The sequence below is a fragment of the Anoplopoma fimbria genome, chromosome 21 (genome assembly GCF_027596085.1).
Source record: "Anoplopoma fimbria isolate UVic2021 breed Golden Eagle Sablefish chromosome 21, Afim_UVic_2022, whole genome shotgun sequence".
Lineage (NCBI taxonomy): Eukaryota > Metazoa > Chordata > Actinopteri > Perciformes > Anoplopomatidae > Anoplopoma > Anoplopoma fimbria.
The window spans coordinates 5143901-5171083 of NC_072469.1; the positions used below are offsets into that span (position 1 = coordinate 5143901).

The window sequence follows — 27183 nt, forward strand, 5'->3', positions numbered from 1 at the left end:
AGATATATAAAAAAGACACATTCTGCTGTAGCATTCCTTTTTATTTGGACACTGTATCCACATAAGGTGGGTAAACTCAGTGGAAATAACTTCAAACAGCCATGACCTTGACATTTTGGACCAATTTTTTTCCACCAGCATGAGACCGTTTACTAGAATATACCATAACGGCTCAGGTATGATCTACTTCTTCACTTGAGTTTCTTTGCTTTATCCAAGAATCTCTCAGGAGGAACAGCTGACCTTTAACCTCTTAGCCCACAAGGGAGGTCTTGCTGCATAGCCTGCCTCCTCTGCAGTCTCTTGTGTAACAAAGGGAAATGACAGAATATAGTGCAGCATCTCCACCTAGTGGGGGGAAAATAACAGACACCATGAAAAAAAACATTCAAAAGTATTGGGGCATTGATTTGGTTTTGGATAGTAATTAAATTAAATTGAAATACAGTATGTCGAAAAAAATAAAAAATAAGTCATAGTATAGTATGTCGAAAAAAGTAAAAATAAAAAAGTAAAAAATAAGTCATAGTATAGCATGTCGAAAAAAGTAAAAAATAAAAGTATAGTCGAAAAAAAAAAGTAAAAAATAAGTCATAGTATAGTATGTCGAAAAAAGTAAAAAATAAGTCATAGTATAGTATGTCGAAAAAAGTAAAAAATAAGTCATAGTATAGTATGTCGAAAAAAGTAAAAATAAGTCATAGTATAGCATGTCGAAAAAAGTAAAAAATAAGTCATAGTATAGTATGTGTCGTAAAAAATAAAAAAATGTCGAAAAAAAAAAAATAAGTCATAGTATAGTATCGAAAAAAGTAAAAAATAAGTCATATATAGTATGTCGAAAAAAGTAAAAAATAAGTCATAGTCATAAAAAAGTAAAAAATAAGTCATAGTATAGTATGTAGTATAGTATGTCGAAAAAAGTAAAAAAATAAGTCATAGTATAGAAAAAAGTAAAAATAAGTGATAGTATAGCATGTCGAAAAAAATGAAAAATAAGTCATAGTATAGTATGTCGAAAAAAGTAAAAAATAAGTCATAGTATAGTATGTCGAAAAAAGTAAAAATAAGTCATAGTATAGTATGTCGAAAAAAGTAAAAAATAAGTCATAGTATAGTATGTCGAAAAAAGTAAAAATAAGTCATAGTAGTATAGTATAAGTCATAGTATAGTAAAAAGTAAAAATAAGTCATAGTATATCGTATAGTAAAAAGTAAAAAATAAGTCATAGTATAGTATGTCGTAAAAGTAAAAAATAAGTCATAGTATAGTATGTCGAAAAAAGTAAAAATAAGTCATAGTATAGTATGTCGAAAAAAGTAAAAAATAAGTCATAGTATAGTATGTCGAAAAAAGTAAAAAATAAGTCATAGTATAGTATGTCGAAAAAAAGTCGAAAAAAAAAAAATAAGTCATAGTATAGTATGTCGTAAAAAAAAAAAGTAAAAAAAAGTCATAGTATAGTAATCGAAAAAAGTAAAAAATAAATAGTATAGCATGTCGAAAAAAAATAAAAATAAGTCATAGTATAGTATAGTATAGTATGTCGAAAAAAAAAAAATAAGTATAGTATAGTATGTCGAAAAAAAGTAAAAAATAAATAGTATAGTATGTCGAAAAAATAAAAAATAAGTCATAGTATAGTATGTCGAAAAAAGTAAAAAATAAGTCATAGTATAGTATGTCGAAAAAAGTAAAAAATAGAAAAACTGTAAATAGTCTCAGTAGTGCGTAGTTGCTTATTGTTACTAAATTGATTCATCAACTATTAATACTTTGTAATATCAGTTAGATATCATATACACACCTCAGAGAAATCATTCATCTCAGCTTTACTTATAGCAGACTCCGCCATCCAGTTCCTCAGCACATATCTAGGATTTACATCTGTAAGATGGGTTTATTTTCACAATCAGACAAACATCAAAATAATTATATATTTCATGTTCAAAACAAAACCTATATGTACATTTAGTTGCTTACTTTTCATCCTCTGCTGACGATCCAAATCACTATCATCTTGTTGTCTGAACAGAGGAAACAAACTTATAATATCACTTTGATTTTTAAATATAAACGAGACTATAGCAAATGTTTTCAAGCCGAAAAACAACAACAACCATGTGGAGTTTCCAGAGAAACTAAGGTTACAAAACTAAGTTGAGCAAAGGTCTGGCATTACTGTTCATCTTACCCAATGAGCCGGTGTTGATACATGCTGAGCCAATCAAAAAAGAGCTTGTGGGAGGACAAGTCTTCAAGAGCCCACATCTAATACAAAAGAAAAAAACAAGAAAAGAAAAAGTATGTCTTAAAATCAAACTTGAATATAAACATTGGTTCCGCAGAATATTGCCTGTTATAGTAGCAGCATTTTGCTTATGGTTTATCTGCAAACTAATGGCACTAATTCACTATTCAGACAGACTGAAATAAAAATAATAATGTCATATACACAAAAATCATATATATCACCATGTTATCATTCTAGATGTTACTTTAAATTTGCTGCTGTAAACATTTAGTGAGAAGAAACACAACGTCACATGCCACATGACGTCTTGCACGTGTTTTGCAAATACACACCAGCAATGAGTGCGTGGTACAGATATTAAACATGTCACCAACTTCAAATCAAAAACCTAAAACCAGGAATGTAACGTGTTGCTGCTTCAGCTCTACCTGTGTGAAGCTTCTGCTGTGAAGCTGCTGAGCTGAAACTTCACTGAGCTGCCTGAAGGTCATGGTGAAGTCTGACTGTGTGTCCTCCATAATCTGACGAGACAAACACAAATTAGATTGTGAGAAAAAAACGTGTACAAAACAGCCAGTGAGATTGAATTGATTTAGTAATTGTCAATTAATTGCCTTAAGCAGGAAGGCGATGAGGTGGCCATCATCCTCCTCTTCACCTAGAAGCCCAAGTTTAGCTTTAAAAAGCTGATGAATCCTGAAACACATGCATAAATACAGCTAGAAAATTATATTTTATTACTCTCACTGCTTGGATATAGAATAAAGGACAATATAAAAGGACAAATCATCATTTTACATGGACCCTTACCTCATATGGTAAATATCAACATATCCTTTTAAAATGTATTTAGCCCTGAAAAAAGGATAAGACAAAAAGTAAATCCAATATCAAGAAATTCAAAAATTTTAAAGTGTAAAAAGTAAAAAAAGACACGTATGATATTACAGTTTTTACAAGGTGCTGACAAACATCACTGGCTCTTCATTCAAAGTGTTCAAAAGATCTTGCTGTTGAATTCTATCAGTGTTGCCGCATTTTGTATTGATGGCAAACAGGTCAATACAAGTCACATATAACTTAAAGTTCCCTGAATATAAACAGTTATGGTGGTGTTCTTACTCGCTCTGCTGTTTGTTAGAAAGCAGAGGACCGAGAGCCGTCAGGAGCTTCTCCAGGTTAAACAGTCCCACGTTGGCCTGAGCTCCTATGCTGTATCTGCCCTCGTCGTCAGAGGTGTTGGGGACAAAATCTGCAAAATTAAACATTTGTTTGACATTTGACAAGAAAAAGACATTCTGTTATTTCAATGAAATAACATTATACTCACTGGGGTTATACGACTCCATGAAGCCAAATGGACCGTAATCGATGGTGATGGACAGGAGGCTGAAGTTGTCCGTGTTGCACACACCTGTCGGGATAAAACACAATATATATATCAGCAGATGTTGATACAAACTGTACGATAAAATGTTCAGCCACAACTGGTTTCTCACCGTGTGCAAACCCAACGGACATCCACTGGGCAATCAGATGTGCCGTTTCATTTACAACTGTGGAATAAAACACCTAGAACAAATGGAAACACAACCAAATATAAAGCATTGAACAAGGAAGTTCCTTAAAGAAACAAATTATACACAGAATGCAGGAACACAGTAACTGAAGTGTAATATAGTGTTAAGAGTTTAATTAATGTAATCAATGGCAGAAGAACATCTTAGTTTTGATTTTCATTTTTTACCCCATATAAAGATCAAGTAAAATCTTCAGTAATCAGTGGGCAAAAAAGCATATTTCTATTTTATCTTACTTACCAAATATTTATCTGGGTCATCTGAATTGATCGAAGGAAAATGTTCTTCAATGACAAAGAACAACAGCTTTCTGAAATCAACAGAACAATAACATTGTGTGAAAAGCTGCAGAACACTTAATACAACAAGATGCCGTAGAATAAGACCATAATCACCTCAGGAGATCAATCTCTCCACTTTGAGACAAAATCTCTAAAGATCCAATACGAAACCAAGACTTGGCTAATCGGAGAACAACTGCCCCTGTAAACATTAAAAGAAGCTCAGGTGAAACAAACAATGTGATGAACCAGTAAATGTAACTGAAAATAATAAAAAATCTAGGTTTTGAATTATATTTGCATGAACCACTTTACCTCTCTCTGTCTTCATATTGCCGTTGTAGAATTGATCCCTCACAACCGGCTCGTCACTTACAATTAGACTAAAACAAAGCAAAGCATTATAACATCAGTAATAGATTCAAACATTTATGCCCTTTGTCAAAATATGTGTTGTTTTTATTTCTACTGCCATTCCAATTATGTGGTGTTCCTGGTGTAAGTAAACGTTGTAAGCTTTATTGTTTAACTAACAGACCCACTGATCAGCTATTATGAATATACATTACCGACAAAACTTCACAAATTCTATGAATTCAATACAGAATATCAAGGCCTATCAAAAACAAACCGATCCTTTGGATACATAACACGATGTTATTTCTTTCATCCATCACCTGGCAGCCCTGCTGGTTGGAACACCCAGGGAATGCATGGCTTCACTGCACAGGAACTCCCTCACAGAGGAACGGATCACAGCTCGACCATCTCCCGACCTGTATAAAAATGAACAAATTCATATTGAAATGTCAGATTAAAGATAGTTGCTTCTATTGTTAGTAAATGTGCAAATTGAAACAATGAAAAAAATGAAAGAATAGGAGATGGTCAGTGACACGTTGAGACCAAATTTGACGCAAGTGTAAATGCAATTTTAATTGAAGGTGTAAAGAAAGTCCAACATACCTTGAATAAGGTGTTTTCCCAGAGCCTTTAAGCTGCAGTTCCCACACTTCTCCTTTCCTGTTGCACATTGTATAATGAATATAGGTTAAAGCTTTAACTGTGAAGCACCTTGAATATACAGCTCTTTGAATACAAGAGGAACCTAATTCAGAAATGTTCTCACCTGTTGGTATATTGACCAAGGGAATGTGCTCGACCATCACCCAGCTGCCCTGCCCAGTAGCCAAACTGATGGAGAAAGAGGCTATTCATCAGTACATTTCAAAGTCATCAACTGTGATCAGATCTAGTCTCAGATGTACACAGATATAATTATCTTAGAGAAGATTTACAGAGACTGTAGACAGTACAACAAACAGAAAACTAATGAATCATCACCTGATGACCTCCATATCTGTGAGCAAGTGGTACTGATCCTGGTGCGAGTCTGCCACCGCTGGCATAATGCAGGAAATCATCTGACCAGGTTACAGCCACGTCTAAGTCTAAAATCCCCTCGATGACCTCCTGCAGAGACAAATTCAGATATGATGAATTCTTCACTTTTCACTGTAAAGACTCTGTGACATTGATTATGATGTTGTGAGATTACCTTAGAAGCTGCTGCCAGTCTCAACGGGCCTTTCAGTGGTGTTGGAATGGATCTGGAGAATATGCAGTTCTTTACTGAGCGAGCAGAGTTACCATCAACCTCATCGATCGGGAATGCTTCTGCAGAGAGAAAATAACATTATTACAACATTATCACTGTCAATAAATGGGAACACCTTTGAAAATCACTTTTTTACCTATTAGCTTCTTGCAGGAGACTCTGAACTTGTCCAGGTCCTGCATAAGGTTTGAAACACTAATGTTCCACCTGGATTTGAAAGTGTTTTCGGACAGCTGGCTGGTTGATGATGCCATATTGTCATGACTATCACTATGGCAGTCACGGTCGGTGCAGAACTCCAGAACATGTACAGGTGGGAAACTTGTTGCTGCTACCAGAGCAAAGATCAACATGTTGTAGCGGCTCCACATCTCACGGACACAGCAACTGCATCAAAAGAAAGCTGGCTGTAAGCACTGATGTAGATGTAGATTTGAAAAATGGGTAAATGAGTATTTCCATCAGAATGCAAACATTGTTGGGGGAAGAAGTACTCCAATCCTGTCAGGGTAAAACACTCTGTCCTGCAGATAGAAAACACTAAAAGTAATGCAAGATAATATACTTAGAGTATAAGGAGTTAACTTACTGTTTGCATGATCAATCTATGCAACCTCATCATATTTAATGAATGGATTGTGTGTTTTGTATGTAAAATCTGAACCTACAGAGTCACAAGTAGCTGTTACATTAAAGCATTTCCCTCAGAAATATAAGGTGTTATTTAATGTTAATACTAATAAAGTTCAAGCACCTCAAATTGTACTTTAGTATCATGCACTAATGCACCTCCTGCTTAATGCTTAGTTAGTTTCTATGAAAAGCTCCTAAATTCAGTAATAAATAAAGTAATAAAACTGAGAAACAACAACCAAGACTCAACCTTTAATATGTTGCATTTCTAATAAAGAAAAAGATACTATCGAGGAATTACTAATCATAATGCAATCAAAACACTGTCCTGCAGATAGAAAACACTAAAAGTAATGCAAGCTTAATATACTTAGAGCATAAGGAATAAACCTACTGTTTGCATGATCAATCATATTTAATGAATGGATAGTTTGTTTTGGTAAGGTGGTATTTAATGTTAATACTCACCTTATATGCAAAGTTCAAGCACCTCAAACTGTACTTTAATATCATGCACTAATGTTAAAAAAGCTCCTAAATAAAGTAATAAATAAGAAACAACAACCAAGACTCAGCCTTTAATATGTTGCATTTCTAATAAAGAAAAGGATACTATTGAGGAATTACTAATCATAATGCACACAGCATTGGGGGAAGAAGTACTCTGTCCTGCAGATAAAACACTCCTTTATACTCACTAAACGTAATGCAAGATTAATATACTTAGAGCATAAGGAATGTGTTTATAATTTCTAATAAAGAAAAAGATACTGTTTGCATGTCCTGCAGATCAATCTTAATATATGCATAAGGAATAAACCCTGTTTCATCATATTTAATGAATGGATAGTTTGTTTTTGTAAGGTGGTATTTAATGTTAATACTCACCTTATATGCAAAGTTCAAGCACCTCAAACTGCACTTTAATATCATGCACTAATGTTAGTTTCTATGAAAAGCTCCTAAATCCAGTAATAAATACAGTAATAAATAAGAAACAACAACCAAGACTCAGCCTTTAATATGTTGCATTTCTAATAAAGAAAAAGATACTATTGAGGAATTACTAATCATAATGCAATCAAAACACTGTCCTGCAGATAAAACACTCCTTTATACTCACTAAAAGTAATGCAAGCTTAATATACTTAGAGCATAAGGAGTAAACCTACTGTTTGCATGGTCAATGTTAATGTTAATAATTAAGTTAATGTTAATACTCGCCTTATATGCAACGTTCAAGCACCTCAAACTGCACTTTAATATCATGCACTAATGTTAAAAAAGCTCCTAAATTCAGTAATAAATAAGAAACAACAACCAAGACTCAGCCTTTAATATGTTGCATTTCTAAAAAAGAAAAAGATACTATCGAGGAAATGTTTCTTTGCATGGAAGTGACGTCCACACACGTCACATGTGACACATTTCCGCTTCCAGTGCAATATATAAATATATATATACATATATAACCCCGCCTGGGTGTGCTGGGGAACATGGCGTGCCCGTGGCTGAGACAGTGCCGGAGGTGGAGGACAAACTCCCCGACTCTGTTAGAGACTCTGCGGCCTTTCAGCGGCCGGTTCTCGGTCCCGCGGATATCCTGGAGCTCGGGGCCGCGCATGGAGGTGAGTGTGTGGGGCTTCCTGGGCTGAGACCTCCGGAAGGTCACAGAGGAGCTGTCAGTCAGACCAAAAAAATGAATGCAAACTGGTGTGTTAATGTTACTTTATGCAATGAAACAATAAAACATTTGAGGGAGTTTTTTTTTTTTTTTTCTCAAGAGGGTCTGGTGTTGTAATTACATGTGGACTTGTTGACATGTGCAGAAGTTCCTCAGCACTTAAAGGTTAAAGGTCAAGACCTGATTCTGATACTGAGGAATGAATCCACTGCTGTCCTCTACTTGGATAGTTGTCAACCTTAAGTCTGACCAATGTCAACGTCCATTTAGATGTTTAATTACATTTTTCATTCATGTATTGATCATTACATGTTGTCTGTGCATCTATCTATCTATCTACATATCTATCTATCTATCTATCTATCTATCTATCTATCTATCTATCTATCTATCTATCTATCTATCTATCTATCTATATGTCTATCTGTCTGTCTATCTATCTACATATCTATCTATTTATCTACATATCTATCTGTCTGCCTGTCTGTCTATCTATTCATCTACATATCTATTTATCTATCTATCTATCTATCTATCTATATATCTGTCTGTCTATCTATATATCTATCTATCTATATGTCTGTCTGTCTGTCTATCTATTTATCTATCTATCTATCTATCTATCTATCTATCTATCTATCTATCTATCTATCTATCTATCTATCTATCTATCTATCTATCTATCTGTCTGCCTGTCTATTTATCTATCTGTCTGTCTGTCTGTCTGTCTGTCTGTCTATCTATCTATCTATCTATCTATCTATCTATCTATCTATCTATCTATCTATCTATCTATCTATCTATCTATCTATCTATCTGTCTGTCTGTCTGCCTGTCTATCTGTCTATCTATCTATCTATCTATCTATCTATCTATCTATCTATCTATCTATCTATCTATCTATCTATCTATCTATCTATCTATCTGTCGTTGTCCTTGTATTAAGCTCTATGTCCATTTCTATCCTCATTTTAGTTAGATCTGTATGCAAGTTAACACTGAGACATATACACATACTTAGCCAATAAAGCTTATTCTGATTTCCAATAACACAAATGCTGAAAAGAGTAAAAACTACAAGATTTCCACCACCACCACCCTGAAATAATTTAAGCAGAAACCAAAATCATGATCTCAGATTTTATTTAGATTATTTTTATTTGTCATGTTGTTCTTTTCTTTAATTTAAATGTACGAACACGTTTTAAGTTTGTTCTCCAATCTGACTTGAATACAATGTTCGGGGTCGATTGCTGACTCTGTCGGCCTTAAAGTATTTAGATTGTCTAAAATCATGTCCTTTGTTGTTGTTACAGGGGCAGCTATCGGCTCTACCTACACAGACACGCCCAAAAACTTTTAACTTTACCACATCTTTACCCAGGTGAGTTGTCGTAACCAAAGGCTTTGTAACCAAACTATTTACAACATTTCTGCACATAATTATGATGAAACGCACACTATACTAAAGCAATTTTGGTTAAATGTCAAGCAGTGTAAGATTAATATAATCACATGAAATTGTTGTAATACTTTATTTATTTTTTAATGGACCACAGGAAGCTGTTGCGCTGGTAACATCTAATGAGGATCCACATAAATAAATAAATAAATAAATAGTAAATATTAGCCAATATTATTCCTTGTACAAACCAAGGATCTATGGTTGTAGATGTATTATATATATATATATATAGTATTCTGTATTTGACAGGTGCTGTTTGTTGTTGTCTTTCTCTCCAGACACAGTTCACGGTTGCTGTATCCGACACTACAGTCCTGCTGTTGCAGACAGAATGTACACACCGATGTGAAGCTCAAGGACCCCTTCACGCTAGCACAGAAAGATTTAACAAATTTATATGATGACATCAGAAAGGTACTTTTACACTACAGAAAGTGTGCTTACTATGTGAAATAATGTGACATTATGCCTTTTTAAAAAACAGACAGAATAGAAACAGGAGGTAGTTTAATAACTGCCAACAAGTGAGCCATCAAAGTGTTGTCATCTCAAAAGGTTATTGGTTATAAATGAACAGAAGACATTTTATAGCCATGTTGTGTTAAGCGAAGGTTTATCTCCGACTTACATGAATTTTATTACTCTGCCTCACAGGAGCTATTTGTATCCAAAGAAGAGCTGAAGTCGTTATGCGACTACTACTTCGATGGGAAGGGCAAAGCCATCCGACCGATGATAGTTGTCCTAATGGCCCGGGCACTCAACGCCCACAGCAACAGATCCGGGTAAGAGTTGGATCATTTACCGCTACTGCTAACCCGAAGATGCACCACCCCCTGTGATAAAGCATAATACAAGGCCTTTATCACATCTCATTTCCTGCTATCTGTCCATCTGTCTTTGTCCTCAGCAGAGATTTGCTCCCAGGCCAGAGAACCATAGCTATGATCGCAGAAATGATCCACACTGCCAGCCTGGTGCATGACGACGTAATAGACGGATCAGATAAACGACGGGGAAAGAGAACCATCAATGAGGTGTGGGGAGAAAAAAAGGTAAAGGGAGTTAAATCTGCTCAAAGATCTTTCCTTCTTTATTTCCACTTAAAGGATATAAATATAATTTACTTTCTCTCTTCTAGGCCATCTTGGCTGGAGATTTCATCCTTTCAACTGCCTCCCTGGCCATGGCTCGTATTGGAGACAACACGGTTGTAAAAGTGATGTCCCAGGTGATGGAGGATCTGGTTCGAGGTACAGCAATCACATTGTTCATGCCATCCACCCATGTCAGTCAGAAATAGTCTGAGCACATTGGAGGTTGTTACTTGGAAGCTGTTAAAAACATTTGAGTTACAAACTTTCAGAAACATAGACTGTGTATATAGATGGGAGACAGGTCTCCTCTTCTTCCCACTGTACAAAAGTGAAGCCAAAAGAAAGAGAGAGTTGAGCACGGCTGCAGCTTGTTAGCGTGAGAGCCACCTAACTGCACCACAGTAGCCACAGTGACTGGAAAGACACAACTTGCCATAATATCTCTATAAATACATGTATGAAATTGACACATCTTCATGTCTGCTTACACTGATGTGCACACATACGACGGACCAACAGCACTCGCTAGGCTTACTACCAATAGAAATGTTGCTAAGCTACCTAGTCAGTGACTGTATGAACCATAACGTAAGAATGTATACAAAGATCTTTTGACATGCAGTATATGTTTGGGACAGACATGGAAAGTTGCATCCTCTTTAATGTTCCTACAAAGTCATCAAACTAATTCAAACCAGACTCGTCAGAAAAATAGGCACTTGAACATACATCAGCGGATGAGAATTACCTAAAATGACAGAAACCATCTGTGGGAGAAATGTATTTCACGTGTACTTTGATTTTTTGATGTTCCATCTGCTAACATGGAAGGAGGTGGGGTTCATGACCTATATTGCTGCCAGCCACTAGATGGCGATCTAGATGTTTTTGGCTTCTCTTTTTGGAAGCTGTCATGTCACTCATCTTTAAATACACTCTAGGGTCACAACTCAAAAGTCTGCTAGTATGTCCAATAACAAACTCCCTGCTCTGTGTCTGTGCTTCCAGGTGAATTCATGCAGCTGGGCTCCAAAGAGAACGAGAACGAGAGATTCAAACACTACCTCGAGAAAACCTTCAAGAAGACGGCGAGTCTCATTGCAAACAGTTGTAAAGCAGTATGTACGTTCTGTTTCACACAAATATCACGGCGTTGAAGAGCCTCGGATTCTACACTTGTATGTTTATCTGTTAACTGTCTCTTCTCTTTTAATTCAAGGTATCCGTTCTGGTAAATTCTGATCCTGAAGTTCATGAAATAGCCTACAAGTATGGAGAGAATGTTGGCATTGCATTTCAGGTAATTCCTATTTCTGCTTTAATCTTTTTTTTAAAAAGCCTATTTTACTCTTTACAAGCTAAAGCATGTCAGCTACATGTCATTTATTTGATAAGTGAGACCCAAAGCTCCACTAAAAAGGAGCTGGAAAGGTAACTTATCTATCCAGAACATAATTATGTTGAATTTAACTTTTGATTAAATTTTTCCCTGACTTGTAGCTGGTGGATGATGTCTTGGACTTCACATCAGGAGCCAGTCACCTGGGGAAGCCCTCGGCTGCAGACCTCAAACTGGGTTTGGCCACCGGGCCGGTCCTGTTTGCTTGTCAACAGGTGAGAGAGTTGGTCAAATGTGTCTCAGAAACTATACACTATTTTATAGTATATTGCAAGATTTACAGTATTTACATCAATGTCTTTCTGCCTTTTCAGTTTCCTGAGCTCCACGCAATGATTATGAGACGTTTCAGCACTAAAGGAGACATAGATCAAGCCTGGCAGTACGTCCTTCAGGTATGAACAACAATACAATATAAACCAAATGAAAATCTGCAGATTAAATCCATTTAATGCAACAGATGCAAGTTACTACCTAAACTAGACTTTTAAAATATCTGCTTCCTGTGTGGGACACTTTTACTGTAAATGAGGGTAGTTGAATATTCATAATTAAGGTTTGATTTACATTAAGTAAACATTGTGTGACCAAAACTTGACCTAAGCTTTTAGCTGGTGATTGAATATGGGGCTTTTAATTTGCACAGCGCTCTTTTTGAAGGGTTGTTGATGCCAGATGGATATGCATATTTCCATGTTAAACATGTTAAACAGTACAGCTCTACTCAAGCAGCTGAGATTTACAAAATGCTAAGCTGCGTGTGTTTAACTGTGAAGGAGAAGTAGAGCGTTGCCGTTACAGAACGTAAACACTCGGTAAAATGGAGATTAAAACAGTGAGACATTCCCTTCTTCTTCTTCTTCTTGTTCTAGAGCGACGGCGTGCAGCAGACCAAATACCTGGCCCAGCGCTACTGCCAAGAAGCCATCAGGCAGATCAGTATGCTCCGGCCGTCGGCGGAGAGAGACGCCCTCATCAGGGTCACTGAGATGGTGCTAACCAGAGACAAGTGAGCCCCCTCTGTCTGGGCTTCACTTCAGGCAGCTACCTGTGGAGAAAAAAAAAAGCAACTCGCACTGCACTCCCGAGTTTGTGCTGACCAGGATCAGACAAAAAACGAGTTTGGTTCCAAAGGACCCCTGGTGCTGGTTTGGTACATACCTTTAATATATATATAGAGAGAAATACACTTGGTTTTTATTGCAAATCCTTTGATTCAGGTTTCCTGATCGGTAACTGATAATTTGGAAAAAGTCAATATTATGAACTCAAATCAATGGATGACACTTAAAAAAAACTGCAATCCATCTCTTCACTTCATTCAGTACTGTGATCGTCCCGTGCTTGAAAATCAGCCAACTTTGACTGAGTTTGTTACATGCTGGTGTCGAGCTGTGGCGGCGTTTGCAGAATCTTGTTCAATTCCAAATGCAAACAGAAGACATTGGTGTGTTTGTTTGGATCTGCGTCACTGTTTCTCAAGATCCGTCCACACCTCAAGAGGCCAAACAGTCATGTGTCTTTTTGACTTGTGAAAAATATCATAAGGTTACTTATTTAATGCAAAGTGCCCAGTAACAACTAAGGCCTTAACATCTCCAAGGACTGTATGATCAATAAAAATACAATTATGCTTTTTTTTATTTAAGCCTTTGCTCCTTTTTTGATTCCCTTCAAGTGACCACACCATGCATGTTGTACATAGAATTGTTTATTATAAAAGACTGTACATTACTTTTTCAATCAACATATTATATGTACAAATGAAGGGCAGACAGAGACAGATTTCAATATTTCTACCCATGAAATTGAGCCAGAATATGTTTGTTTTTTTAATTGGAAATTTCTAAAGCAAGCGGGCAAAATATCAAGGCATAAGCTGCAGTATCCTGAAATGGTAAAAAAAAATTAATAATATTGTCATTATGTCATGTTAGATGGTACGTTTTGAGGGTCAACTGAAAAAACTACAATGTTGTCAAGATGAATTCTAGACCTGAGTGACAGCTGATGTTGATTTTAAAATATGTACACCTGTGCAGCGTAGAGGATTACATGTTCAGAGCGTTCAACATGGTCCTTTAAACCGGAGCGGGTCGTTGCTTTGTGAAGGCTGCGGAGGTATTAGAGTTGTTTATTGGTCTACGTTACATCTGAATTGTCACATGGCAGTGTCAGGCAGACAATTCCAGCTTAATTATCAATGCACACCATCCGCTGTCTATCAGAAGCACAGTCCATTATTGCCAGTCACTAAAAGGATCCTACAGATTTTAAGTGGATTAGTATAGAAAATAACAGTGATGTGACATATTTAAAATGCTGGATAATAAGCAAAACAATCTAATGTGTCCTCGTGCTTCAAAACGGATCCAAATGCATGAAAAAGTATATTTGTTTTATGATTTAAAGTCCAAAATGCAAATTGGCATTTAGGAAGTGTGACACCATGTGAGGGGGAAGCTTGAAATTTACTTCAGTCTTAAAAAGTTCAGTGATTTCAACAGTGTAATAATAATAATAATAAAAAAAAAAAAAAAAGGTGAATACATTTACAACATAATGGAAGCATAATGGCAATGAACTTAAGATTACATTATATCTCTTTAAACTTTTTTTTTTGCATGCTTTAACGCCCAAGACTGATTTTCAGGAGTAATTGTCTTTATTTTGTAAATAATTGAAAGGCCAAAACTGTTTTTACTAATTAGAAGAAGGGCGTCACTTAATTATAACTATCATATAATCGACATTCACTGGTATTCACATTACAGACACCCTGCGTGGCTGCAGCTCACGTTTATATACAGCGGAACCACGTGACATTTTTTTGTCGCGGAAAGATGACGTCACACATCCTTCAGCTGTGTCGTCATTTTGAGTGCGACCGTCAAAAACCGTCTTTTTTTTTTTTTTTTTTTTTTTTTTATTTTAATTTTAATTTTTTAACATATTCCATTAATGTCCCCCCTCCTCCCCCCAAAAAACCCGCCATTATAACACCAAAAATAAAAACTAAATAGATATCACTTTTCATTTTTATTCGCAATCGGCAAGGGAAAGAACATTCTGTCATATCAAAAAAAAATAATAATAATAAAAAAAAAAAAAAAAAAAAAAGGAGGAGGAGGGGAATCAAAAATGGCGGCGGTCAGTCTTCTTGGTGGATTTATGATATGACTGAATAAACTGACGTCACTGTCTACTGCGAGGCCACGCCCCTCCCTCTCCCTCACCCCGCCCCCTCAGTCGACGTAGTGCATGATGGACTCCACGTAGTTGCCAGGGAACAGCCCGGTGACGCCGCCGGACACGCCCTCGTACCAACCGTCGTCGTTCTTCTTGATGACGTAGATGATCGAGCCCTCCATGAAGCTCAGCTCGTCGCCCTTGTCCTTGCTGTAGTCGTAGATGGCCACCACTAGGGGGAGAAAACCCGGAAGTGACGTTTTATTGATCTTGCTGGACATTTTTTTTTTTTTTTTTTAGATTCCCTGGCGTAATATGAATTACATTTTTGTTTGCTGTTTGTATGTGTTTTATATGTATGAACAAATGTCTCAATAAAGTCATTGAAAAAAATAAGAAAAAAATAAATAAAATGTTAAGAATTTGTTCATACATATAAGAAAAAAAAAGTTCCATGAGACATCCACTGGGGGTGATCGCGGGCGAGTCCAGATTGAATGGGAGTCTATCGGGCTAAACGGCTAATTATTTCTTTCAAAATGTTAGGCAAATTTTATTGTAGATTTTTGAGTACTTTTTTTTCAATAACTTTATTGAGACATTTGTTCATACATATATTGCTGTTTGTTTGTGTCTGTGTTTTATATGTATGAACAAATGTCTCAATAAAGTCATTGAAAAAAAAAGATATATCAAATGTTAAGGCTTTTTTTTTTCAATAACTTTATTGAGACATTTGTTCACACATATATAAAGTTATTGAAAAAAAAAAAAAAGGTTAGGGCTTTTTTTTCAATAACTTTATTGAGACATTTGTTCATACATATATTGCTGTTTGTATGTGTCTGTTTCATATGTATGAACAAATGTCTCAATAAAGTCATTGCTTTTTTTTTCAATAAAAAAAATATATATCAAATGTTAGGGCTTTTTATCTCAATAACTTTATTGAGACATTTGTTCACACATATATTGCTGTTTGTATGTGTCTGTGTTTTATATGTATGAACAAATGTCTCAATAAAGTTATTGAAAAAAATCAATAAAAAAAAAATCAAATGTTAGGGCTTTTTTTTTCTTTTTTTCAATAACTTTATTGAGACTTTTGTTCATACATATTTGGTGGTGCCTCAAACCTTTCTCCACGTAGGTCTTGGGTGCCCACTGGGGGTCCCCGTCCGCGTAGGGGTCACTGTACTGCACCACGGCCGCGTCCTCCTCCTCGTAGTCCACAGGAGGAGGCGGAGGAGGTGGAGGAGAGTCGTCAAACAGAGGGATGTCATCTGGAGGAGGAGGGGGAGGTGGAGTGGGAGTATCTGCAACTGATGGACACAGACAGAAAGTGATTTCTTTTTCTTGTCAAAGGTTTTTAAAAAGGTCAAGGAGCACCGGCTGAATCATGCAGAATTTATGGTATGGTTTATGAAAGGAAGGTATTTGATTATTAAATTAATCAAACAGGCTGCATCACCAGTTAGGACTTCCCTTGCATCACTTATGCAAATATATACTGCATGTTAAAGCGTCTTAAACTGCACTTGCATGATGTCATGATTGTTACATGCAGTGTCATGCTATTTAGTAGGTTAGGTTTGAGACAGCATCAACATAAGCAATACAAAAGAGGTATGCATTTAGCTTTTCATGAATAATTTATCAATTTTTAAGTGTTATTTGTTAACAAAAATCCACCACAGAAATCTCAAGTTGCTACTTATTTCTGAACTGTAATATTTAACTGTAATGCATGTTTTTGCCCAGCAGGGAACAGCAACGAGTGCAATCATCTCCAGTTGTGTTCTGCAGAGACCTTAGGCTCTTTTTTCCTCCTAAACATTATCATTCACCTCAGCTCAACCCTGCAGTGCTACGTTCAGCATATAAAAACCACGCCTCAGTCAGTGATAAAACACCCTGCATGAGACTAAATCATTAAAAAACAGCAGGTGGCTGCCTCGACGATCTCAGTTGGTTGCTTATCCGCTGCACATATTTTAAAAAACACACTTCTTCTGCCAAGAAAGTGATGTAGCCTTACTGCTACTAAGACACAGTAGCAATGTAGTTCAATAGCTGGAGAAATAAATATGTCTCCAAGTTACATTAACCATGACAGCACTCTAATGAGACACATTCTTGGATGGCTCATTGCTGCAAAAGGATGGTATTAATTGTTCTCAACAGACAGGGAAGAAGTGCGGGTGGGGGGTAGATGAACAAGCACAATGCATGCTGGGTGTTCTAGAAAGAGAGTAGTTGGCACAGATGAGGAGGAAAGTATGTCTCGGCCTCTTCACTTACTGCTCTCCTGCATCCTGGCCACAAAGCCAGTCAGAGGTATCTGTGGAGTCAGCTGGGGCATGGGGGGAGGAGGAGGAGCGACAGACACTGAAAGCACAGCGGAGGAAAAAAAGGACAGGAAGGCAGAGTGAAAAAGAAGGAGCACGGGAAAAAAAAGAGAGAAAGCCCATCAGTCACCAAGAATCCCAAGCAAACACAATACTGACACAGACGTAACGCAAGAACTGTGAGCGTGTTCACGTCTAACAGAACAGGACAGAGTGATGTGCAACAGAGACAGAGTGAGAGCTTCGTCCAATTAATTAATTGTCGACTCAAAGATCTTCCAAATTTGATTCATAAAGAATCTATTTTTTTTTTTACATGATTAATTATTGAATCAACAGATTAATTAATTCAACTGTCTGTAGCTGCAGCGTCTCCACAGATCAAACATGAATGCTGAAAAGTTCAGTGACGTCTGTGATGAGATTTCACATGGTGTCTGGATCACTGAGGCCGGGGGATAAACGGCGGATTAGGGTTTGATTTCTGACAATCAGACAGCTCCCACTAACGGCTTAAAAAATTAAAAGAAGTGAGGGCTGCATGTGGCCAGAGGGAGGCGCTGTTTTGCATCAGAGGTCCATCAACCTTAACCCAAATCCGAGGCAAACCTGATGAACTCCCTACAGATCTGCTCAGAGGACTCTGATACACGGCTGCACAATGAATTAAAATGATTAACAAATTCTTATTATGTGTACCAAAATACCATTTTAAATTAAATAAAGTTGTGCAGCAGAGATGTCTTGGCCTACACATCATGCTCTACAGACTTAGAACATTTGAATAATTATGTAAAGATCATGATTTTTCATTTATCCTAATTGCATCGTTCAGCCCAACTTTAAATTCTTACTTTACATTTAAATAATGATGAGATCAATCCAAAGTTATTGACACCTAGACTGATCAATAGAGGCAAAACACATCCAGCCCAGTTCTTCTGCAAATGCACATCGAGGCTGACGATCATCTTGGGGAGATGAAATAAAAAAACGTCTGGTGTAAATGTATGCCGAGCACATTGTGACTGGAATGCGATCGGCCACATCTGGAGTCTGGCTCGTGTTGCGATCTGATCTCAGCCAGGTGTGAATGCATAACATACAGTGTGACCACATTCTTATGGGGAAGAAAGAAAAAACTCCCAGCAAGTTGAAAGATCACAATAAATGCACCCCTGGAACAGACGTCTTAATCCATGCAATGTATCCAGATACTGATCAAGGTATCAACATACCAAATGTAAGATTTTAGACAGTAGCTATTTAAATGTTAAAGGAATCAAAACCCACATAATAAACAGAGAAATTTACATTTACAGGTTTAACGTCTGACCATGATTTAGCATGAAGCCGAATTCTGTGACTTTATATTGCTAGCAGACATGGGTTGTCTGGTTTGGAATCTGCTGTGAAATCCAAGGACGAGGCTTTCTTCATGAATTTTAAAAACATCCCACAGTTAGATTAAAGGCCTCAACCTGCACTATCGGACTGAGAGAATTACTTCACCCACAAAATGTGGACCTGTGCAAGCGCGAGACTGTTTCGTGTTTTAAATAGTGAGGTTTTATGCATGTTTTTGGGAAGTAGAGAACATACAATTCGAGAAATTTTGACTTATTATATTATACTGCACGGGTGAGTTTGTAAATTAATGTTTTGATGTAGTTTTGTTGTCGTTAAATGCGGCCCTCATTTACTTAAATTCATCAAAAATGTTCTCCGTAAGAAACAGAGTTTTCCGCAAGAATTCAAGGTGAGTAATTGATGTACAAATGATCATTTTGGAGGTTGAGTACTGTAAGAGACAAAAATATTTTTGTCTACATTTTGAAATGTATAAATGTTTTTCCTGCTTTTATGATACAGTCCAGGTGTTTTGCCTAGAACACATGGTGAATTAAGGTTAATTTTTTTTATCTTTTTAAGTTGTTAACTGCGCATGTGTAGAACTTGTAGCCTATGGGTGTAGTTTTGGATGTTAAAAAGTCAATAATTCAATCTTAACCTTCAGACAACAGTGACTCACTCGCAAACATTAAATATCGATCTGTGACTTCAAAGGTTAGCTTACTTTAGTTTTATGACTGTGCATGATTTGAAAAAATGTGACGTTTTGTGCTTCAGTGACAGTTGAGGATCTAAAAAACAGGCTGTGACTGGAGACAGAAGGGCCTTACTTGAGTTCTGGCCGTAGCCAGGAGTGCCTCCATTAATATGAGGCTGCTGCTGCTGCTGCTGCTGCTGCTGCTGCTGTTGTTGTTGTTGCTGTTGCTGTTGCTGTTGCTGCTGCTGAAGCTGCTGCTGCTGTAGCTGCTGCTGCTGCTGCAAGGAGAACTGGGAAGTGACCGACGGCGCCCGGCGGTAGGTGCCCGTGGCCGAAACCATAGAGACAGAGGAGTTGGAGGGGTTGTGCCGCGAAATCTGCCGCGAGATGGTTCCAAACTGGGACATTGGAGCGGGGCCCAGACCAGGCCCAGGGGCCACCACTAGAAACACCCACAGAGAGGAGGAGGAAGATAGGCAGGACCAGAGAGGGATCGGGGGGAAAGAGGGGAAGAGGAGAAAAACAAACGCACCCACAACATGAATCATCAAGATTGTAAAAGACAATGTGAGCTTTTAAATACTGATAAGAGCCACTCCACCTTATTAAAAGACAATTAATAACAAATTTGAGGAAGCAGGTGTGCTAGGGAAGCAACAGATTGTTAAGTGATTCAGTTCCACAGGGGTAAAATTAAACACAGAGGTCATCCGAATAAATCCTGCACTTAGAAATGTAGCAACGGAAAAGATTTAGTGAGTAGGAGAAGAGCAGCAGCAGCAGAACAAGCAGATCCTTTATGTTTCTATGGATCTGACAGTGAAGACCATTTCTTCCCACACTTGTCAAAGACGTGATTATAAACGTCTATTTGTGCCATCGCGAGGAGGGGGAGAGTTCATGATTGAGTGCACACGTGAATCATTACGCCGGGTGTCTAAGAATACCAAAATAATCTATAACGACAGCAGCATTATGACAACAACAACGTTAAATACATTCAAATATTTGGAGATGATAGATGCAGGGTTTGAGTATTTCCTGTTCACATTTCGTGATAACATGCTGTCTCTCAGGAGAGAACACGCTCTCAGAGATGGGTGGAACAAGAGGAAGTGAAGATTCAGAGGAACACAAGAGCAAAACCAACTTCTCCATATTGTCACCGGTAGAAGTAATTATAGCTGAAAGTGTGCATTGATGTTCGGAGGGTGAAAGGTGCATATTTCAAGTGATCATCCTGCTCAAGATGACAGCAGGCAGTCAGATATGAGCAGCCATCGTACAAACACACACACACATACAGTAGTAGATACAGATTTGCAGAGCTGTGACAGTAAATCAAAACCAGTATCACTCAGTTATTCAGTCAATACCTCATGAACCGGTAAATTAAAGCTACATTAGGCAATATTGAATGTTTGAATTACCCAGAAATCATAGTATGTGACATCAACTGTGAGTATAGCTGTTACAGAATTGAACCACAATCACTTTTCTGGTAGAAGGAACTCAAATTAAACAGTGACATACCTGTGCAGAAAGAACCTTCCGGTAAATTAACTTTATATCTTTTACTGGAAAACGCTTCCCACATTCTGTCAGTGCCTCAGTTTAGAGGGCTTAAATGTATGCTGTTAAAATAATCATCTAGTCCGTCAACCTGGATGACCTTTCTAGACATACAGCAGATTGAGGTCAGATTTTTAGAGATTCCGAAGGCAGTTATTAACTTTTCCCAGGCCGTAGGTGATATGAGACTTCTTTAATAGCCAATTATAGCAGATAAGTGAAGAGTAAGGAAGCACCACCACCACTGAGGATAAAAAAAAAAGAAGCTTTCTCACATTGTAAGCAACCTGTCTCCGGAAAAAGAAGCACATACAGTCTGTTCACACTGCAAGCAAGACTATCAGCAATTATTTCCTACAAGGCTGAACAACCAGTGGAGGGTAAACATGTTTATTGACGGAATAACCGCCATGAGTCACAATTCCATCCTTCCGCATCTCCTAAGGAACTATATTAAATTTAAGGAGCAATAGTTTTTATCTAGAAAGTGCAAATTATGGGTAATTAAGGAAACACAAACCTTATTTGTCTTTAAGCTTTAAATTCAGAGACTGCAGAAATAAAAAAAATTGGATCAATAATTGAAATTTGAAGGTAAACATTAAGTTCTTTATCTTCTTTTTCATGAACTAACTAGTGTTCTTTAGCAAGTTTTGTTTACTCATCGATTTACGGCAATTTAAATCAAAACAGTCTATGCAGCCAGATATTTTAGCCTTAACGTTATGGCACAGAAGTGATCTGCACCTCTTGCTTGCAGTGTGTACAAACAGTCAACACCCAGACAACACCCTGATTTGTGCATCTCCACCAGAAGAAGATCAAAGTAGACGAGCTGATTATCCACCGTCCGGGGAGAAAGAGGCGACAGGAGCGGCCTCGGAGGTCGAAGGTGTCTCACCTATAGGAGCGGGTGGTGGAGCGGGTGGTGGTGGTGGTGGTGGTGGAGGTGGTGGTGGGGGGCCGAGCCCGGCCATGGGAGGAGGTAGGGGTGGGGGAGGCGGAGGGGCTCCCGGGGGAGCAGACATGGGCGGGACTGAAAGGAGTTTTTTTTTACATTAGTAACCATTTAAAGCAGAACAGAGTCCGTCCTCACCCGCCGCCTCTCCTGCAACCTCACCGCCGTTACATAACATCACATCACTTCTACTTCACTCTGGTAAAACCCTTTGGGACCACGAGGAGCGCTTCGCCAAGGCCCCGCATACAACTTGGACACACACTCTATATTTGTGGTATGAATCGAGTGTTTCCATGGCGACCGGCTTGCACGGAGAGAGCAAGGGAGTGCTTAGTTCTGTGCTGCCGGCCTGATCCTGGCGCTGAGGTACAAAAAGCTGCTACAAAAAAAAAATATTTCTTCTTCAGCTCCAATATTTTGTAAAAAGTTAAACGCAGTAGTATCTGAGGGCGTGTGCACGGTGTTGTGCAGTGTGCAGCTTGTGCACGTCCCTATGTGGGCCTTACTGTGTCAACTATACAGAAGCAGGCCCTAAAGCAGCGTGGCCTATTTACACAGTAGAATAGAGAATCAGCTGTGCTTAGAACACAATGGGTACGCATAATCCCTGTCTGGTAAACATAGGCTTTGTGTGTAGCGTAGTCTGACTATCTGCAGATACACGTTACATTTACACCGTGTCAAATAACGACTATAATTGGAATAAACATGTATATTATATTTAAAGAAATACAATTTATTTCCTGATGTTTGTTGCTTCAAATTTCTAGATTTTAAGCAAATATTTTTAACTTATATACTTTAATATGCAAATAGACACAGATATGCACTTTACGCTAATAGCATGTAGTAATAGGTAGTGTAATGTAGCAGCTACTCTGTCTGCTGTCTAATGCATGCATCAAAGTAAACTCACAGGTATGAGCATCGTGCAAACAGCCTGTTTTCGCCTCATTTCCTGTCAATGTTTAAAGAGCATTATCTCATTTCACACCGGTCGAACAAACCAGAAGTGCAAAAAACAGGTTTTGTTGTTGGAATATAAATAGATATCTGTTATTTTTATATACTCAAAGCAGGTTTTTGGAGCATCGGGGAGTAACAAAGCACTTCGGTGGGGTTAGCGGTGCCGTAAATCAGAGTGGGACAGGATTTATTACAGGCGTTAAAAAAATGCCTGGAGCAGGTTTCGGTATGATTCCTGCCCTCATCTAATATCAGCGAGGAGAAAAGGCTGAGGTGGCCTGTGGTTACTGTCACTGCATGATGTGCAGCTAGAAAAGTCTCACCTGGTCCAGGGTTGGGGATGGAGGGCGTAGGCACGGCGATGGGAATGCCAATACCGCTGCTGCCGCTGTTCTCCCTGCTGCTGCTGCCCCCGCTGCTTCCACTGAGGGAGAGAGAGAGAGAGAGAGAGAGAGAGAGAGAGAGAGAGAGAGAGAGAGAGAGAGAGAGGACGTTGCTTTATTCAGGGCGACATGCTCGGACTTCATAGCAGGTCTTACTGCAGATATATGGACTCTGCTGCATCTGTGCTCAGGTTTGATTTAGAATTATCAGACAGTACACTTCATATTCTTCTGGTCAGAATCAGAGTAATAGAATAAAATGACACAAAGTACAGGATTAGATTTTCTTTTTTTCATGCAAACTATGTAAAATATCTCACTTCAGATCCTCTTATTATATGTGCTGTGTATACTGTGTACTGAAAGCATCATAGACATCAGATTCATGGGAACTATGATATAAACTAAAGCCACATATGCAGATGTTGCTAACAGATGTAGTCAGCCAGTATTATCAGTGCTGATACAATACAATGCTGATAAAGTGTTGATTTGTGTGAATTTGTGTTTCACTGATTTATTGTCAAAACGTAAGGTGTTCATATTTGGGAATTCATCGTATTTGCAGTGCTGATTCATAGGTGATTAACCAAAATTGTTTGAATGTAAATGTATCATTTGTTATGATGAATATGTTTCAAATGTGACAAATTCCCATGACTATATTTCATAATCATTTAGAAAATCTGCCCAAGTTTTTACTTTCACATCATTATAAACTGTATAAAAATTAACTTCAAACTTCATCATTACCACAAAAGTAATAACTGTTTACAAAAACAACAGTCCTCTATCCTGTGAGGATATAGGACATGTGAATGTAGCATGTATGTCACTCTGCAGTGGCCCGTAAAAGCGCTGCTTCACCCCGTGTTTGACCCCGGGGCTCGTAGATCAATGCCCTCGCTGACTAAACCCCCCCACCCCTCACTCTCACTCTCTCTGCCTCTCCTTGATCCTCGTTTCTGCTCCAGTCCCTCGTGCCCTACCTCACCCTTTTCCAGCTCTTTCATCCCCCCTTAACTGATCCTTCTGCCTACCTCTCACCCCTAACCATCCATCGACCCCGTCCTCTCATCGCCTGTAAAGTGATCCCCCCACCCCCACCCGTCTCCTCTGATTCCTTCCATCCCTCTGAACCAGCTCCCTTCCTCATCCTCCCCCCACTATCCCTTTATCTCCTTTTCCCATCATCCCCCTCTCCTCCTCTCTGATCCATGTCAGTGGAGCCCTGAGGCGCTCCAGGCACAAACAGCGGGGGTTACTCCCCTGAAGGATGTTGGTGGCGGTCGGAGCAGAGTGTCTTTTGGGCACAAAGACTAAACAATGTCACGACGTACTTCACTCCCCCCTCTGCATGTTTTGGATTTATCCGTTCTAATCCCCCCTATAACTTTGCAGTTCCTTCGCTAACCCACTTATCTCCTCCCCTGCTTTTGCTCTGTTTCAAAGCGCTCGCTGTGAAATAAAAGCACTCAGCTCCATCCCTCCACCTTCATGCCTGGCTCATTCAGCCTCCACTCAACACAGTGAGCTGTTTATAAATCGTCCGTCTGTAACGCACGGCGAAGCTTTCAAAAGAGTTCCAGCTCACTCGCTCACAGCTGACAAAAAAAGTCCCCGGAGCCAATGGAGAGTTTTCTCCATAAAAGGAACAAAAAGTAGAAACAAAATGTAAAGAGTGAGTGCTATGTCATCATGGCATGATGGCTTCGCATAGGTGGGGAAACAAGACTTACAAAGTAGCCCAGGGTTGTGCAATATGTTGATATTATATCGATATCATGATATGAGACTAGTTATTGTAATAGATTCTGGATATCTTAATATGACATAAGAGTCATCTTTTCTGGTTTTTAAAAGGCTGCATTGTTCCATAGGATGCTTCACAATTGAGGTCAAGATGTTAAAACGTAGAAAAAATGACCTCAATTCTAATATTTTGGGATCAAGTCAGTTAAGGTATTTATTTTCTATTTATCTATAAAGTAAAGTGTGTTTGCAAGTTGAAATGTGCAAAGGTGATCGTCACAGAATCAGACAGCTTGGTGTATCTTGCTGGTGCAAAATAAGTACACTATAAATATAAATTTAACTGAATAGAACTTCTGCAGTTCTACGGCATATTTCAAAAACCTCATCTAAATATTTAAAGTCCAAAAACATGAAAAGAAAACAGTCCCATATGCAATATTCAACATTATAAAAACAAACGAAATAAAAAATTCTCAGTCCTTAATTATTATTCAGCCTGGATATAATTTCCCCAAAGAAACCTTTTTAAACCTGCTTTAAAAAATGTTTTCAGTGAAATTTCTTTGCTTTTTTATTGTTTTATAGTCCTAGCATCAGATCAAAGTATTTTGCCCAATGATAACTTATTTTATTTAATTACTTTTTTTTTGTGGGGGCACTTGACTTCACCCTACTTTGCCTTAATCACAAAGATTTCAGTAGAGAGATGTGTTAAGGGAGAGAGATGGGGAACTTTATAAAGGGCATGTCGTATCCTCTTGGCCACCCTGATTACTTTTAATGTGGTTTAAAACGGACAAACAATGAAGCGGAAGAGTAGATAGTAGTTGAGGAAGAACAGCTGGCACAATTAAAACAATATTTAAACAATTGATGGTATTTTGATGTATGATTCTACCACATACACCATCCTAAATGCATCCTGTTTGGTTTGGATAGTCGAGGCAGGAATCCTGTAATCTTCCCCGCAGAGAGATGACAGATAATAACAGCAGGAACACGCAGATATTGGATTTAGGCCTCAGTCGAGGATGGCAGAGACTGATGAGCTGAATAAGCGCAGTGGACTTTAAGCCGGTGTAATCAAATAGTGATGCCACAGCAATATTAGCTGAAGCAGGGCAGGACGGCACCGGTCTGGTAAAGGGACATCAGAGTGGCTGTGAACCACAGATCGGTTACAGTGGTGCTGATGCTGCGTTAAACATCTGATAAAGACCTACAGTTTGGGTGTTTTATTGATAAAGAAGAAGAACTTCTGCACGAATAAGCAGCTTTTTGCAAACATGCATGAGCAAGAAAGAGAAGTTGGTTTCCACGGAAAGGGAAATAAAATACTCATGTAATATTTATGAGCATCACAGTCAGCATATCAGGCGTTTTAGCTAATGAGGAGACTTCTCTAGCTCGTAACTCAGATTTGATGAAGGAGACTTCAGGGTAACAATCCTGGAGAGTCGTGCTCAAGGGTTTCTATGCTGCAGCTGAATTTCTTTTCTTTCTTTTTTTTTTTAAATAGCACTTCATATCAGAGGCTTTTACAGATATTAATATCAAAGTGATTCAGGCTGCAGTAACAAACCCTGACAAACATTTAAATGCTGGATTTGGTGTAGAGGAGAGGAGGAGAGGCGTGAAAGTGATCAAAAGAGAAGAGATTAGAACTATATGACACAGAGGGGAACAGTGGTTTTTGGAGAGATGCTTTCCTCACTTTCATTACTGAAACACTGAGAACACATTTAGTGCTCGGTTTAAAGGTGTAGATGGAGCACTAATTCCACTCGTACCTGTCCATGAAATGATGGGAAAAAAGTATAAAGTACCGGTCTCGCTCACCATTAAAAGCTTTGCAAAGTTGATAACGTTTCATCTGCAGATTTGAGAGACTTTTATCCATAAAGTTTGTTGTATAAGTTTAGATTTCTCTCTTCATCATATCAGTGG

General features: G+C 38.1%; 3 protein-coding genes across 10 annotated transcripts in view; 1 reads left to right on the top strand and 2 right to left on the bottom strand.

Annotated features, from left to right (window-relative positions):
• Nucleotides 1–2: 2 nt before the first annotated feature.
• On the bottom strand, nt 3–7328 carry LOC129110886 (protein adenylyltransferase SelO-like). 4 transcript variants are annotated; one of them, XM_054623144.1, is made up of 20 exons: nt 7256–7328; nt 5871–6121; nt 5675–5793; nt 5461–5589; nt 5246–5310; nt 5083–5139; nt 4794–4892; nt 4432–4499; nt 4231–4318; nt 4076–4145; nt 3755–3827; nt 3586–3669; nt 3378–3507; nt 3066–3110; nt 2870–2951; nt 2684–2776; nt 2196–2272; nt 1985–2028; nt 1809–1888; nt 3–348 (listed from the first exon to the last, which is right to left on the bottom strand). In XM_054623144.1, the coding sequence occupies exons 2-20, from the start codon at nt 6103–6105 to the stop codon at nt 226–228; spliced, it is 1761 nt and encodes a 586-aa protein (XP_054479119.1). In that variant the 5' UTR covers nt 6106–6121; nt 7256–7328; the 3' UTR covers nt 3–225. The 4 variants fall into 4 exon arrangements, with proteins under 4 accessions (XP_054479119.1, XP_054479120.1, XP_054479118.1 ...); XM_054623145.1 differs by lacking the exon at nt 7256–7328 and adding an exon at nt 6836–6907 and having other exon boundaries at nt 1985–2025; XM_054623143.1 differs by lacking the exon at nt 7256–7328 and adding an exon at nt 6836–6907.
• A 514-nt stretch (nt 7329–7842) lies between these two features.
• On the top strand, nt 7843–13441 carry pdss1 (prenyl (decaprenyl) diphosphate synthase, subunit 1). Of its 2 annotated transcripts, none has more exons than XM_054623118.1 (11): nt 7843–7995; nt 9368–9435; nt 9795–9930; nt 10171–10301; nt 10427–10571; nt 10658–10769; nt 11622–11731; nt 11833–11913; nt 12114–12227; nt 12327–12407; nt 12885–13441. In XM_054623118.1, exons 1-11 carry the CDS (start codon nt 7864–7866, stop codon nt 13023–13025), a joined length of 1251 nt encoding a protein of 416 aa, XP_054479093.1. In that variant the 5' UTR covers nt 7843–7863; the 3' UTR covers nt 13026–13441. The 2 variants fall into 2 exon arrangements, with proteins under 2 accessions (XP_054479093.1, XP_054479094.1); XM_054623119.1 differs by having other exon boundaries at nt 10430–10571.
• A 1494-nt stretch (nt 13442–14935) lies between these two features.
• The window catches only part of abi1a (abl-interactor 1a), a 47596-nt gene continuing 35348 nt past the window's right edge, over nt 14936–27183 (bottom strand). The window contains exons 6-11 of one of the 4 annotated variants that reach the window (XM_054623113.1): nt 23422–23522; nt 22073–22207; nt 19733–20041; nt 17503–17589; nt 16338–16523; nt 14936–15433 (exon numbers count right to left, since the gene is read on the bottom strand). In XM_054623113.1, the coding sequence (XP_054479088.1) occupies nt 15258–15433; nt 16338–16523; nt 17503–17589; nt 19733–20041; nt 22073–22207; nt 23422–23522 (994 nt within the window). In that variant the 3' untranslated portion in view covers nt 14936–15257. The remainder of the gene's footprint in view (nt 15434–16337; nt 16524–17502; nt 17590–19732; nt 20042–22072; nt 22208–23421; nt 23523–27183) is intronic. The other 3 variants (XM_054623114.1, XM_054623116.1, XM_054623117.1) reach the window with 3 other exon arrangements.

Bases quoted from the DNA above. Each gene is read 5' to 3' on its own strand.
- pdss1 (XM_054623118.1), top strand. From the start codon at position 7,864: ATGGCGTGCCCGTGGCTGAGACAGTGCCGGAGGTGGAGGACAAACTCC. The intron at 12,228-12,326 runs GTGAGAGAGTTG...CTGCCTTTTCAG, and splicing joins TCCTGTTTGCTTGTCAACAG to TTTCCTGAGCTCCACGCAAT. The intron at 12,408-12,884 runs GTATGAACAACA...TTCTTGTTCTAG, and splicing joins CCTGGCAGTACGTCCTTCAG to AGCGACGGCGTGCAGCAGAC.
- LOC129110886 (XM_054623144.1), bottom strand. From the start codon at position 6,105: ATGTGGAGCCGCTACAACATGTTGATCTTTGCTCTGGTAGCAGCAACA. The intron at 5,590-5,674 runs GTAATCTCACAA...TTGTCTCTGCAG, and splicing joins GACTGGCAGCAGCTTCTAAG to GAGGTCATCGAGGGGATTTT. The intron at 5,311-5,460 runs GTGATGATTCAT...TTTCTCCATCAG, and splicing joins ACAGATATGGAGGTCATCAG to TTTGGCTACTGGGCAGGGCA.